Consider the following 14,510-nt stretch of genomic DNA (forward strand, 5'->3'; position numbering starts at 1 on the left):
GTGCAGATAATCGCTGTCGCCGCTGCCGTTGGCCGTGGGCGGGAATCGAACTTGGGCTTGGCCAGAGGTTTCGAGGCGCAGTGTAGCGCGAACCACGACACGCAGGGCGGTACGGGGGGCAGGGGGGGCAGGGGGGACGTCTACTCCCGCCAGCCGAACGCGGAGCCCTCTGAACATTGCCACCCCGTGCTTTCTTTTTCACCCCGAAGTTCTGACCTCCTGCTGCGCGTTGCCGGCGGCTGCCTCTCGGGGCCACCGCCGAGGAGGTGGAGGAGGAGGTGGAGGAGGAGGAGGTGGAGGAGGAGGTGGAGGAGGTGGAGGAGGAGGTGGAGGAGGTGGAGGAGGAGGAGGAGGAGGAGGAGGAGGTGGAGGAGGAGGAGGAGGTGGAGGAGGAGGTGGTGGAGGAGGAGGAGGAGGTGGAGGAGGAGGAGGTGGAAGAGGAGGAGCTGAATCCGTTTGCCGCTCGTGCCAGGGAAATCAGGGAGCGTGGAGCATGCTGATCGATGCTCCGGCGATGTCTCTGCCAGGTCGGGTCGCGGATTGAAAACACCGCATCGCGTTCCCTTTGGTAGCCCGCACAGCCCCGCGAAGCCTCCCTCGCTCGCTCCCTCGCTCCCTCCCTCGCTCCCTCGCTCCCTCCCTCCCTCGCTCCCTCCCTCGCTCGCTCCCTCGCTCCCTCCCTCGCTCCCTCCCTCGCTCCCTCGCTCGCTCCCTCGCTCGCTCCCTCGCTCCCTCCCTCGCTCGCTCCCTCGCTCCCTCCCTCGCTCCCTCCCTCGCTCCCTCCCTCGCTCGCTCCCTCGCTCCCTCCCTCGCTCCCTCCCTCGCTCCCTCCCTCCCTCGCTCGCTCCCTCCCTCGCTCCCTCGCTCGCTCCCTCCCTCGCTCGCTCCCTCGCTCCCTCCGTCGCTCGCTCCCTCGCTCGCTCCCTCGCTCTCTCCCTCGCTCCCTCCCTCGCTCCCTCCCTCGCTCCCTCCCTCCCTCGCTCCCTCGCTCGCTCCCTCCCTCCCTCGCTCCCTCGCTCGCTCCCTCGCTCGCTCGCTTGCGGCAGCAGCAGCAACAGCAGGAGCTGGAAATGCCCATCGTGGTGGTGGAGCGGTGGGTTTCTTTTTGGTTGTTTCGGTAAAGTCACGTGTAGAAAAAAAATGAATTAAATAATAGAATACGACGTTTCGATTGCAACACAAGCAATCGTCATCAGGTACGAATGATTGAGAGAGAAAAATAACCTAGTAAACTCAGAAATAGAATGCAATGGAACACAGAGAGTCGGCTAACACAACAGTCAACACCCCACCTGGTTGATTACGTTCTTCCGAAGATTGCTAAATTTTAGAGAGAGAGACAATACACAGACACGGAGACACACAGACAGACACACAAGCAGAGACACACACAGAGACAAACAGAGAGAGAGACAAACACATAGGGTTCGAATCTACATCATTATAACTCCTTTGCCAGTACCAAAATATAAAAATCGGTTTCGATTTAAAGCTTTCGTGACTGCAAGGATTCATCTTCTTTGGTTCTTTCGGTAAAGTCACGTAGAATGAGAATAAAATAATAAATTGATAAAATAAAATAACACAATAAAATTCTCACGACGTTTCGGCCACAACACAAGCGGCCTTCATCAGGTGAAGGGACGAGACTGTCCTCCAGACAGCGCTGTCCTCCAGACAGTCTCGTCCCTTCACCTGATGAAGGCCGCTTGTGTTGTGGCCGAAACGTCGTGATAATTTTATTGTGTTATTTTATTTTATAAATGTATTATTTTAGTCTTATAAAAATAGGGTTTTTCCACTTTTTTTCTGCCAACAAAACTGAAACCTTTTACAAGGAATCATGTGTGCATTAACCACAATACTTGTGGTCAAAATGCAAACAAAAAAACACACTCTGATAATATATGATGCATTGTCCTTGAAACTGATTGGTCCACACCAAGGGACGACTTTCTTTCGAGCCTCGACCCAATTGGTGCTAGACCAGAAATCTAGTTTGATGTTTGATGTTATTTCGTGTTCGTGTGGACGTGGGGTGGTAGACGCGGGACACAGGTGGGATTGTGGTTGATTCAGGGCAATGGCGGGGACGAGCTTGTAGGGCGTTCGCCAAGGTAGCAGCCACATAAACCATTGTGTGTGTGTGTGGAGAACGATACACTTACCTTGGCGTGGACCGGACAATATTCGCGTTGGCTGAGTGTGCCACGTGGCGTGTCATTGAACACAGTCGCGAAAAACATTTTTTTCTTCATTTTTTTTACAGGGAGGTTGGAGGTCAAATTTTATTCCATTAAAATAACACAATATCATTGCCTGTCAAACACTCGTCATCGATAACAGGGCGCGAGCGGCGACGGGAACTACGGGCTCTGAGACAACGCCGCACGCACGAAATCCCGGACGCTGCCGCGTATGAAGAACGCGGTGAACGCCGATAGTGTTCACTGTGTATGCTACACGGTGTGTGTGTGTTCACTGTGTAAGTTACACGGTGTGTGTGTGTTCACTGTGTAAGCTACACGGTGTGTGTGTGTGTGTTCACTGTGTAAGCTACACGGTGTGTGTGTGTTCACTGTGTAAGCTACACGGTGTGTGTGTGTGTTCACTGTGTAAGCTACACGGTGTGTGTGTGTGTGTTCACTGTGTATGCTACACGGTGTGTGTGTGTGTGTGTTCACTGTGTAAGGTACACGGTGTGTGTGTGTTCACTGTGTAAGTTACACGGTGTGTGTGTGTTCACTGTGTAAGGTACACGGTGTGTGTGTGTGTGTTCACTGTGTAAGCTACACGGTGTGTGTATGTTCACTGTGTAAGCTACACGGTGTGTGTGTGTGTTCACTGTGTAAGCTACACGGTGTGTGTATGTTCACTGTGTAAGCTACACGGTGTGTATGTGTTCACTGTGTAAGCTACACGGTGTGTGTGTGTGTTACATGGTGCCATTCTCTCCACTTAATTTAAGCACCACGTTTAGTGCAATTCCTAGCACCATCATATTCGCGCGACACGACGCTCGACCAACGTTAATAACTTCGCGGCGCGGGTTAATTTTGCTCGCGAAACGAGCATCGGCTTCGTCGGCATCAGCAATTACGGCTTTTCGTTTTTGTTTGTTTATTATTATTCTCACAACAACAACAACAAAGGACATTTTGTTTGGGCTTCGTAGCGTTGTGGACGACAATCGATGCCAATGAGTTGAAAGTTACGCGGTTGAAGCTTCAGCGCGTGGCGTGTATTTACACCGGATCGGTCACAGAGAATCGGTTCGTGTGGGAACCCCCAAAATCCCGTCGTCTGTTAAACGATGAGCGAAACTCAGGCGCCACTCCCATCCCTGTGCGACGCTCTTAGCCTTGCCTAGACCACCAACTCAAGAGCTTTAGCGACGCGCAGAGGTGTGCTGCTGCTGCTGCTGCTACTGCTGCTGCTCATGAAGAACAGGACAATCAGGAAGGCGCCACTCCCATCCCTGTGCGACGCTCTCAGCCTTGCCTAGACCACCAACTCGAGAGCTTCAACGACGCTCAGAGGAGTGCTGCTCACAGCGGCAAAGGCACGAGTCCCTTGAGTGTGCCTCGCCGGGCACGCGATGTGGCCACCGCTCGGCACGTAGCAACGCGCGCGGCCTTCGCTACAAACACGAGCTCAAGAAGAGAGCGACGCGTACACGTGCTCGCAAAATGTATCTTGAGTCGGTCAAAGTACGAGCGGCGGTGTAGCGCCACGTCGTCAGCGCGTTACAGCTCCACGGGTGTCGACGCGAGCTGCGTTGGTGGCAGGAGCGAGCAAAAGCCTGGGGCATCGCTCAGCGGCCAAAAAAAAAAATCCGACATCGAAACCGCCGCTCGTTTTTGTTCCAAACCGAGAGGGCGCGGAAAAAGAAAAAATAAAAGTCGCGCCCTCCTAAACCGGGGCCACGTGAACCAGAACTTATAGTAACCAGAGCCGTGGTAAGCCAGAGAACATGGAACCAGAGACGTAGAACCCAAGAGGCACGGCTCCAGAACCACGGTTCCAGAGCCGTGGTCACCCGGAGCCACGATCTCAGCGCCGCGCCGACCAGAGGCAAGGCACCAAGACCATGGTTAGCCCGAAAAAGAAGTATTTCCCCGAGACCACGGGGAGATCACTCGGAGCTCCATCGTCCCGAACGACGACCAACCTCAACCAGCGCAGCAAGTCGAGAGGTGGTAGCGACAGGAGTGAGCGGGCTTTCGAGGCCAATGTTTGTTCATGATCATGGGGGTTTTCTGGTGGAGCGTTAGCTCGCGTTAATATAAATGCGTCGTTCATTTCTGGCAAGTCGCAAGCGTGCGTTGCTTGCCGTCTGGAATTCGATTCGCGTGTGCTTCATCGTTTTCTGGTTTTTTTTATTAAATTTCGCGTCCGAAATTGCGATTCTGTTTCGTTCTTTCCTTCCCCCCCCCCCCCTTTCGCGTTTTGCTGTTCATCACATCGACAACCCCCCGGGCTCACGACTCGACGGTCCTCTGCGCCTCGCGAGTTCCCCCGCCCGGTTCAACAAAACCTTGACGCGGTGCTGCGGCTCAGCTGTGCGGGCGTTCGCCCTCTTGTTCGTGACAACGATGTCAAGCCGCACGGCGTCCACTCCCCGCTCTCGTAGCGAGAGAGACGGAGGGGACGACTCGGAGGGGAGAGAGAGAGAGAGGACGACTCAGAGGCGCCAGGGGGAGGAGGAGGAGGAGGAGGAACCGCAGACGAGGAAGGCAGCAGCAGCAGCAGCCACGCGGTAGTGGGGAGCCGGCGCCAGCAATGATTACCCGAGCTCTGCGCTCCTCTACGTATCAAGGTGCCATCGGCCGATGAATGATGAGAGTCTTATGCACGTTGGGCGGAAACCTCGGAGCATCCGGAGAAAATGCGCGTGTGCGAGGGGGCAACGCTCTATCCCCGTACGGATGGGAAACAGCTGGATTCGACACTTTGCTGGGTGTACCGCCTTTTCGTGGCAGAGCCAGGGGTTACGGCACCTCCTGGACCACCCGTGGGGAGGCTTGAGAGTAGAGAACGAGAGAGAGAGAGAGCGAGAGTGAGTGACAGAGAGAGAGGAGATAGGAGAGAGATGAATAATCATCACAACAATAATAGATAGAAGTGCGTTGATCACGTTGGGGGGGGGGGGGTTGCGATGATTTGCTTAAGACACCGAGACCCAGGGGCCTTTGGGAGCAGGAGGAGGAAGTGATGGGTGGGACGAGTGGCGTGCAGGCTGGAGGAATGAACACTGGATCCTGGGAAATACTTTTGACACGTTCCCTGTGTAATTAAAACATAAAATGTGAAGTAAAAATAAACACACGCGCAAGGGTTTTTGATCGAATCGGAAATGCACAGCGGCGACTGGAAGTCGACCTGTAAGTCGACCTGGTAGTCGACCTGCAAGTCGACCTGGTAGTCGACCTGCAAGTCGACCTGCAAGTCGACCTGGTAGTCGACCTGCAAGTCGACCTGGTAGTCGACCTGCAAGTCGACCTGGTAGTCGATCTGCAAGTAGACCTGCAAGTCGACCTGGTAGTCGACCTGCAAGTCGACCTGCAAGTCGACCTACAAGTCGACCTGGTAGTCGACCTGCAAGTCGACCTGGTAGTCGACCTGGAAGTCGACCTGCAAGTCGATCTGCAAGTCGACCTGGTAGTCGACCTGGTAGTCGACCTGGTAGTCGACCTGCAAGTCGACCTGCAAGTCGACCTGCAAGTCGACCTGGTAATCGACCTGCAAGTCGACCTGGTAGTCGACCTGGAAGTCGACCTGGAAGTCGACTGCAAGTCGACCTGGTAGTCGACCTGGTAGTCGACCTGCAAGTCGACCTGGAAGTCGACCTACAAGTCTACCTCGAAGTCGACCTGCAAGTCGACCTGCAAGTCGACCTGCAAGTCGACCTGGAAGTCGACCTGGAACTTGACCTCCGCCATCGATTCCTCGCACACAGAGACAGCTGACTCTCCTCGACCGCTTCGTACTTATCAAAGATTAATTCAAAATTTTAAAAAATTCCAGGGCGGCCAATCTGATACCTGTGCCATCGGCTCCCACCCATCATCATCGTCATCCTCTTCATCGGCCATCATCATTACCCTCAACGCCTATCACCATAGCCCATCACCATCATCATCGCCCATCATCTTCATCGGCCATCATTATCATTGTCCATCACCATCGCCCTTCATCGACCATCACCATTATCATCGCTCATCCTCATCATCACCATCATCATCACCATGCCCATCATCACCATCATCGGCCATCATTATCATCATCGCTCATCATCGCTCATCATCATCCTCATCATCACCATCATAATCACCATGCTCATCATCACCATCGCCCATCACCATTATCATCGCCCATCATCATCGCCCATCATCGCTCATCATCATCATCACCATGCCCATCATCACCATCATCGCCCATCATCACCATCATTCCCCATCACCGTCACCCCATCGCCCGCCACCACCACCACCACCCACCATCATCACCCATCTCTGCAGTCGGCGTAGTTCCCCTTCACCCAGTAGCAAATCTGCGCGAACTTGAGCGGCGTGATCCTCACGGCCACGTTGAAGTCTTGGGGTGGCGGCGGCGGCGGCGCCCCCTCGGCGGCCTCGCCCCCCACCTCGCCCCCCACCTCCACCCACTGGTGGCCCGAGAAGACCCCCACCACCTTGCGGGTCCAGCGGCGCTTGGCGGCGTCGCGCAGCCGCAGGTAGACGCCCGAGCCGCTGGATCCGGGCCGCGCGTCGCACCGCTGGTACGTCAGCTCGGCGCTCTCCTCCGCCACGGCGCAGAAGCGGTAGACGAGACTCCCCGGGCGGTCGTCGTCGAAGCCCGAGAAGTGGAGGCGCCGCCCCGCGGGCAGCCGTCCCGCCGGGGGGCTCACGCCCAGCTCCATGAAGCGGCGGTCGTGCGGGCGGCGCAGCTCTAGGACGGCGTAGTCGAAGTCCATGCCCGTGCCGGCAACGTTGCCCGCGGGCGACTGCGGCTGCGACGGGCGGATCCACCCCTTGGGGAGGTGCGTGCGACGCACGCGCGACCACCTGAAGCTCGCCTTGTCGAGCGTCGGCCGCGAGCGCTCGGAGCGGTCGCGGCGGCGGCCCTTCCCCTTCCTCTCCCGGCCGCCGCCGCCTCGCCGCTCGAGCGGCCCCGCCGAGCGGCGCTTCAGGAAGCCGACGCGCAGCCGCCGTGCCCCCTTCACGTAGTCGCGGCCGTCGTGCACGCAGTGCGCCGCCGTGAGCACGTGCCGCTCCGACACCAGCACGCCCGTGCAGCCCGTGGAGAGGCGCACCGCCGCCGAGAAGGGGTGCCGCTGGGCGAAGCCGTCCGCCGCGATGGTGAAGCGGCCGTCCGTACCGTAGATCTGGCGGCGGGGCCGGCGGCGCGGGAGACGCGGCGCCGGGCCGCGGTTCCCGAGGCCGTCGATGGCCACCTCGGTGAGCGTGCGAGTGCCGTTGTCGTAGACCTGCGGGTGGATGGGCACGAGAGGGAGCGGTGGGTGTAGCGGTTAGCGCTACGCTGCGCCACGAACCCGGCGACACCGGGTTCGATTCCCGCTCACGGCCAACACCCAGTGACGATTATCTTAACCGGTCCCGAGGCTCCCCTAGGTTGTCTCAGCCTCAAATGAGTACCTGGTACAGTGTGTAAGCATTGCCACTAGGGAGACAAAGGCGGTCGGGCGTGGTGCTGGCCACCCACCCCCTCGTGTACCGTTACCGGCCTTCATAGGTGCTCGCTAACAGCACTTGCCCCTACAGTCTGTTAAGGCTATATGGGGGATCTTTATCTTTGTCTTTGTAGCGTAGCGGTTAGCGCTACGCTGCGCTAAGAACCCGACGACCCGGGTTCGATTCTCACTCACGGCCAACAGCAGTGACGATTATCTGAACCGGTCCTGGGCCTCCCCTAGGTCGACTCAGCCTCAAATGCGTACCTGGTGCGGTGTGTAGTAAACATCGCCACTAGGGAGACAAAGGCGGCCGGGCGTGGTGCTGGCCACCCACCCCCCTCGTGTACCGTTACCGGCCTTCGTAGGTGCTCGCTAACAGCACTTGCCCCTACAGTCTGTTTAAGGCTACACGGGGGATCTTTGTCTTTTTTGTGTGTATGATAAACACAGTAGAGGGCACAGGTGGTGCATCAGCCAGTCATCTCAGTCAGTCGACCCGTGGCACCTGGGTCTGCCCCGTGACCTCCTGCCAGCGGGCGTTCGACACTTCACGTGGCCTCAACGTGCACCTAGCCTGGCACAAGCGTCGTGGTGACGTCACCGCCACTTAGTGGCGAACGGCGGTTGTTGTCGTTGTATGATAGGTGCTACTCGCTAACAGCACTTGCCCCGACAGTCTGGTAAGGCTACACGGGGGATCTTTGTCTTTGTGTGTGTGTGCGCTCCGAACCCGGCGAGCCGAGTTCGATTCCCGCTCGTGGCCAACACCAATGACGATTATCTGCACCGGCACTGGGCCTCCCTTAGGTCGACTCAGCCTCAAATGAGTATCTGGTGCAGTGTGTAAACATTTTCGACGAGTGAGACAGACGCGGCCGGGCGTGGTGAGTGGCCAACGCCACGCCCGGCCGCCTTTGTATCCCCAGTGCTGACGTTCGCACGCCGCATCAGGCACGCATTTCCGCTCACAGCCAACGCCAGTGACGATTATCTGAATCGGTCATGGATCTCTCCTAGGTCGACTCAGCCTCAAATGGCCACCTTTTGCGGTGTGTACGCATCGCACCGGGCGCAGCCAAGGGTGGTGCTGGCCACCCACCCCCTCGTGTGCCGTGCCGGCCTTCATAGGTGCCACTCGCTCACAGCACTTGCCCCAGCAGTCCGTTGAGGCTACACGGGGGATCTTCGTCTTCGGTGGTGGTGGTGGTGATTGTTGTTGGGTCTGCGACGCTCGTGCCAGTAATTCTTCCAAGATTAAACTCCCCTTCAGAAATGCCACATTCCAAGACGGTGCTGGTTCGGGAAGCGAACCTCACACACGGTCGTAGTCACCCACCAGGCTCACTCACACACACACACTATGGGTACCCACCACACACACACACACTATGGGTACCCACCACACACACACACTATGGGTACCCACCACACACACACACACTATGGGTACCCACCACACACACACACTATGGGTACCCACCACACACACACACTATGGGTACCCACCACACACACACACTATGGGTACCCACCACACACACCCACACACTATGGGTACCCACCACACACACACACTATGGGTACCCACCACACACACCCACACACTATGGGTACCCACCACACACACCCACACACGATGGGTACCCACCACACACCCACACACTATGGGTACCCACCACACTCGCACACCGTCGTAGTCACCCACCGTCTCATACGACAACTGCTCTTGCAGCTGCCGCAGGAAGCCGACATCCACAGCGCCACCTCCTCCACCTCCTCCTCCTCCTCCTCCACGGGTGGACCCGGCGTCGTGCTGCCACCAGGACGAGGGGGGCCGGCACGCCAGAGAGGCCACGGGGCCGCACGCGGCCCTCGGTGTGGCCGGCGCGCCGAAGAGCGACGGGTCGAGCGGCACGACCCGGAGGTCGCGCACCAGCGGCACGCGCGTCTTGTGCCAGAAGATATCGGCGCGGCTCGGGGTGACGGCCACCCACAGGATGAGGAGGAGAAGCAGCGGCGGCAGTGGTCGCCGCTGCTGCTGCTGCTGCTGATGATGATGATGAAGCGGCGTGTCTCGTTTTGGTGGCGCCGGAGCGTGCCCGGGGCGGTTGCGGGGCTCCATCGTGGTGCTGCGCGCGTGGGTGAGACGCAGAGAGATGGGGCGGACACGCAGGCTGTTAAACTGAGATGTTCCGGCAAGCAACAACAACAAAAAACAATCGGCCGATTACGCTGGGCGTAGTTAGCAGCGAAACGTCGGATGTTGTGGGTTTACTCTCCAACGCACCGGTGGGTTAAAGTAGTATACTACACTATACACTACATTATACACTACTCTATACAGTACTCGATACACTACACTAGACACTACTCTATGCACTACACAATACAATACTCAATACACTACACTATACTATACACTACACTATTTACTACTCTATACACTACCCCATACACTACACGATACGCGACACACTACACTATACACTACTCTATACACTACACTACACACTACACTATACAGTACACTATACACTACACACTACACTATAGACTACACACTACACTATACACTACACACTACACTTTACACTGCACTATACACTACACTGTTAACTAATTGGCGCGTTGTTTACGTGACGCACCCTACTGGCTGTGTCGGTCGGTGGAGGGTTACGACGCATTTACACGAACGCCATCAAACCCACAAACCTTCACCACCGTGAATAACGTTGAACGCGAAAAGCCTACGTGTCAAACGAAGCCATTCAACTAAACATCTCGAACAGGTTTGTTTTTGGGTGGGTGGGGGGTTGTTCCACCAGCTAAGCAGAGGCGCACTGAGCCGCGTTGAAGCCCGTTGTCGGGAGCCACGTGACCAGCTCGCACGTGGCAGCCCGACAAAAGCGGCTGCCATCATCGTCGTCGTCGTCGTCCTCGTCACGTGGACGTTTTATTGCAGCTCCCAAATAACCTTGAACCCCGTGACGTTGATGATTCTAAATGTGTGGGGGGGGGGGGGCGGGGGTGTGGGGGGGGGCATCCCGGAGGACCCGGAGAGAAGTCCACGCGACCACCACGGGGAGATGCGACACGCAAACTCAGCATGTGGAGGGTCCCGCATAGAGACCCGTGGTCCCGCATAGAGACCCATAGAGACCCGTGGTCCCGCATAGAGACTCATGGTCCCACATAGAGACCCATAGAGACACATGGTCCCGCATAGAGACCCATGGTCCCACATAGAGACCCATAGAGACCCGTGGTCCCGCATAGAGACTCATGGTCCCACATAGAGACCCATAGAGACCCGTGGTCCCACATAGAGACCCGTGGTCCCGCATAGAGACCCATAGAGACCCATGGTCCCACATAGAGACCCGTGGTCCCGCATAGAGACTCATGGTCCCACATAGAGACCCGTGGTCCCGCATAGAGACTCATGGTCCCACATAGAGACCCATGTTCCCACATAGAGACCCATGGTCCCACATAGAGACCCATAGAGACCCGTGGTCCCACATAGAGACCCATGGTCCCACATAGAGACCATGGTCCCGCATAGAGACCAATTGTCTCATATAGACTGAGTTGTAATTAAACCGGGTTCTCAAGTGTAGTGAGTTGATGGTCTCGGTGCAGTCGCCAATGACTGCACGCACACACACCAAAACTAAAAACCTCATCGTGTTAAATTAGACGCGTCACTTCATTGCAGAACGTTTCAGCTCTGAGTACGTTATTAGTAACGAGTGGGGGGTGCGTGACGTCACCAGGCACAATGCGTGACGTCAGTAGGCACACTGCGTGACGCTGCCGCATGCGGGTGACATCACAGGTGTGACATCACCGCTCACTTGCCGTGCAAAATATATCCATTATTGCAACCCCCCCCCCCCCCCCCCAAATACAAAAGTCTATTTTTATACTTTTTGCATTGTGTACAGTCTGGAAGCTACCCACGTGCCAAATTTCAAGTTTGTTGCATGTCGGGAAGTATGGTTAAACATTTCAAACAGACACACATTCACAAATTTCCCTTTTATATATATATAGGGGCCGTCCATAAATGACGTCACGCGAAATTTGACCCCCCCCCCCCTCGTCACGCGGCGTCACAAAAAGTCAGACCCCCCCTCAAATATGACGTCACAAAGCTCTGCCTCCCTCCCCCCCCCCCCCAAAACCATATTTCCATTTTGAAAATAAAACATTCTTCAAATCGCTTTAGACTGTTGTCATTGTAGTGCGTATTTAATGTGGCGCTGCACTCTGATGTTGTAGGAGTTTTGTTATAACAATTCTATATTGATTTAAAGTTGGCGCATTTTGATGTGACGTCACATTTTTCAACCCCCCCCACCCTCGTCACACATCGTCACAAATGTCTGACCCCCGCCCCCCCCCTCCCCCAGGTGCGTGACGTCATTTATGGACGGCCCCATAGACAATCTTTGGCTTGATTGGCAGGCGACAAAGCAAGCGAGGGTGGTTGTTGTTGATCTTGGGCGTGAGTAAAGTGCTTGTGTGGCATCTTGTTTCTTGGTCCCTGTCTCACGCTGGGTGGTGCACTGCTCGCTGTGAGAAGCGTGCGAGTCGTGAGCTCGTGGACGATCGTCTCGCGCGACTCGATCCGAAAGCGGTCTCGGGATGGAGTTGCGCGAAAAATTCCGCGAACGTTGAGAAATAATTCGTGGGGGCATCACAAACAATATTCCATCGCTGCCTTCCTTCTGCTGTGCCCTGGAACTTTAGCTGACATTCCCAGCCTCATCATCGTTATCATCACCATCATCACCACTATCATCATCATCATCAAAGACAACCTTAACAGATTATTGGTGCTGTTAGCGAGCACCTATGAAGGCCGGAACGGTACACGAGGAGGTGGGTGGCCAGCACCACGCCAGACCGCCTTTGTCTCCCTAGTGGCGATGTTTACACATAAAACCAGGTACTCATTTGAGGCTGGGTCGGCCTAGGTGGAGGCCCAGGACCGGTTCAAAAAATCGTCACCGGTGTTGGCCGTGAGCGGGAATTGAACCCGGGTCACCAGGTTCATAGCGCAGCGTGTTAACCGCTACACTACCGCTCCCCAAATCTTCATCACCACCGCCGCCTGACTTGAGGTATTTTCTTTCCGTTGTCCGCCACCTCTGGGCACCACTCCAAACCCCGCACACCACGTGTCCCACTCATCACCACCTCCTCCTCCCTACACACCACGTGTCCCACTCATCACCACCTCCTCCCTACACACCACGCGTCCCACCCATCACCACCCAATCCTCCTCCCTACACACCACGTGTCCGACCCATCACCACCCCGAATCCTCCTCCCCACCACACCGATGTCTCAACTGGCATCTTAACCAACGGCGACGAGCGGATGCCAACTCTCAAACACAACAACCGAGGCAGGAGTCAATGTGTGGGTGGAGGGCGGGGGTGGTGGAGTGACGTGGAGGGGGGCATCGTGATGAACGTTCCATGGCCACCGTGGAATCGAACCGCCTCCCGTCAGCGGTGGTGGCGAGTTCCCAGGGAGGACGACTTCGACGTGGATGGAGGTTACAGACAACATTTGTGGGGTTTCTTTTTTTTCAATCAAATTCGGCCACGGGGAGTTTGTGTTTTTTTGAGGGTTTGGCGGGGCTCTCCTTACTCGCCCCACCCCACCCCAGCACCACCCTCCCCACCTCTCTCGTGTTCAAAAAGAAAAGGTCCTCACCTGCTACATCTGTTGTTGTTGTTGGGGAGGCGGGAGGGACATTCCACGTTGCTGTGGACGTGGCCACTTGCAGGGCGCACTTGGTTCCGAGTGTACAAAATAAAAATGTAAACTACGCAGTGAATATTCTAGATTTAAAGCTTTCGTGACTGCTAGTATCCATACTCTTTGGTTCTATTGGGTAAAGTCACGTAGGTGAAAATGCTAATTCCTTTGTCAAGGCGCTTGGTCTTTTTCTTCTCACACAGCTTAAAGGTCGTGATCTAAGCGTGGCTTCTTCCACTCCAGCGCTGTCCTCCAGACAGTCTCGTCCCTTCACCTGACGAAGGCCGCTTGGGTTGTGGCCAAAACGTCGTGATTTTTTGTTATTTTATTTTCACCTACGTGACTTTACCCAATAGACCCAAAGAGTACGCAGTAAATACCTCGATATGCCTCCATTCGACGAACTTTGTTTAGGTATTTAACGAACTTTGCATATATTTTGCAATTATTTTACGCAAAAAATGTTTTTTACAATAAATACACTGAAATTAATTAAACTAAACTATTTTTTTTTATTTTACCAGGTAAGCTGTGTAGCTCTTTTTAAGAAGCGCCCTGCCCATCACAAATGATAGCCGCAAGGAAGTGGCTCATCGTGTGGACATTAATATCAGCCAAATAACTCTGAACGCGTGGTGATGTTCATTCAAAATGCGGAGGGAAAAACCGGAGGACCCGGAGAAAAACCCACGCGACCACGGGGAGAGAGACACACAAACTTCAAATATACAGCAGCAGGCGTCAGGGTCTGGATCGAACTCACGACCTCCTGTATACCAGACGAGGTAGTCAACATCTCACCACGGGGAAAGAGAGAGACACACAAACTCCAAATATACAGCTCGCGTCAGGGTCAGGATCGAACTCACGACCTCCTGTATACCAGGCGAGGTAGTTGACATCTCACCACGGGGAGAGAGAGAGACACGCAAACTCCAAATATACAGCAGCAGGCGTTAGGGTCTGGATCGAACTCACGACCTCCTGTATACCAGGCGAGGTAGTTAACATCTCACCACGGGGAGAGAGAGAGACACA

At 55.5% G+C, this 14,510-nt stretch overlaps 1 protein-coding gene across 3 annotated transcripts in view; it reads right to left on the reverse strand.

The window, feature by feature from the left end:
- Positions 1-2,274: 2,274 nt before the first annotated feature.
- Positions 2,275-14,510, reverse strand: part of LOC116955498 (serine protease 23-like) — a 29,005-nt gene continuing 16,769 nt past the window's right edge. For all 3 annotated transcript variants that reach the window (XM_076053283.1, XM_032976625.2, XM_076053284.1), the window contains 2 exons: positions 9,402-9,825; positions 2,275-7,489 (listed from right to left, as the gene is read on the reverse strand). In XM_076053283.1, the coding sequence (XP_075909398.1) occupies positions 6,506-7,489; positions 9,402-9,818 (1,401 nt within the window). In that variant the 5' untranslated portion in view covers positions 9,819-9,825 and the 3' untranslated portion in view covers positions 2,275-6,505. The remainder of the gene's footprint in view (positions 7,490-9,401; positions 9,826-14,510) is intronic.

The sequence above is a fragment of the Petromyzon marinus genome, chromosome 60, assembly GCF_048934315.1.
Source record: "Petromyzon marinus isolate PM22_M1 ecotype Great Lakes invasive population chromosome 60, UKy_Petmar_22M1.pri1.0, whole genome shotgun sequence".
Lineage (NCBI taxonomy): Eukaryota > Metazoa > Chordata > Hyperoartia > Petromyzontiformes > Petromyzontidae > Petromyzon > Petromyzon marinus.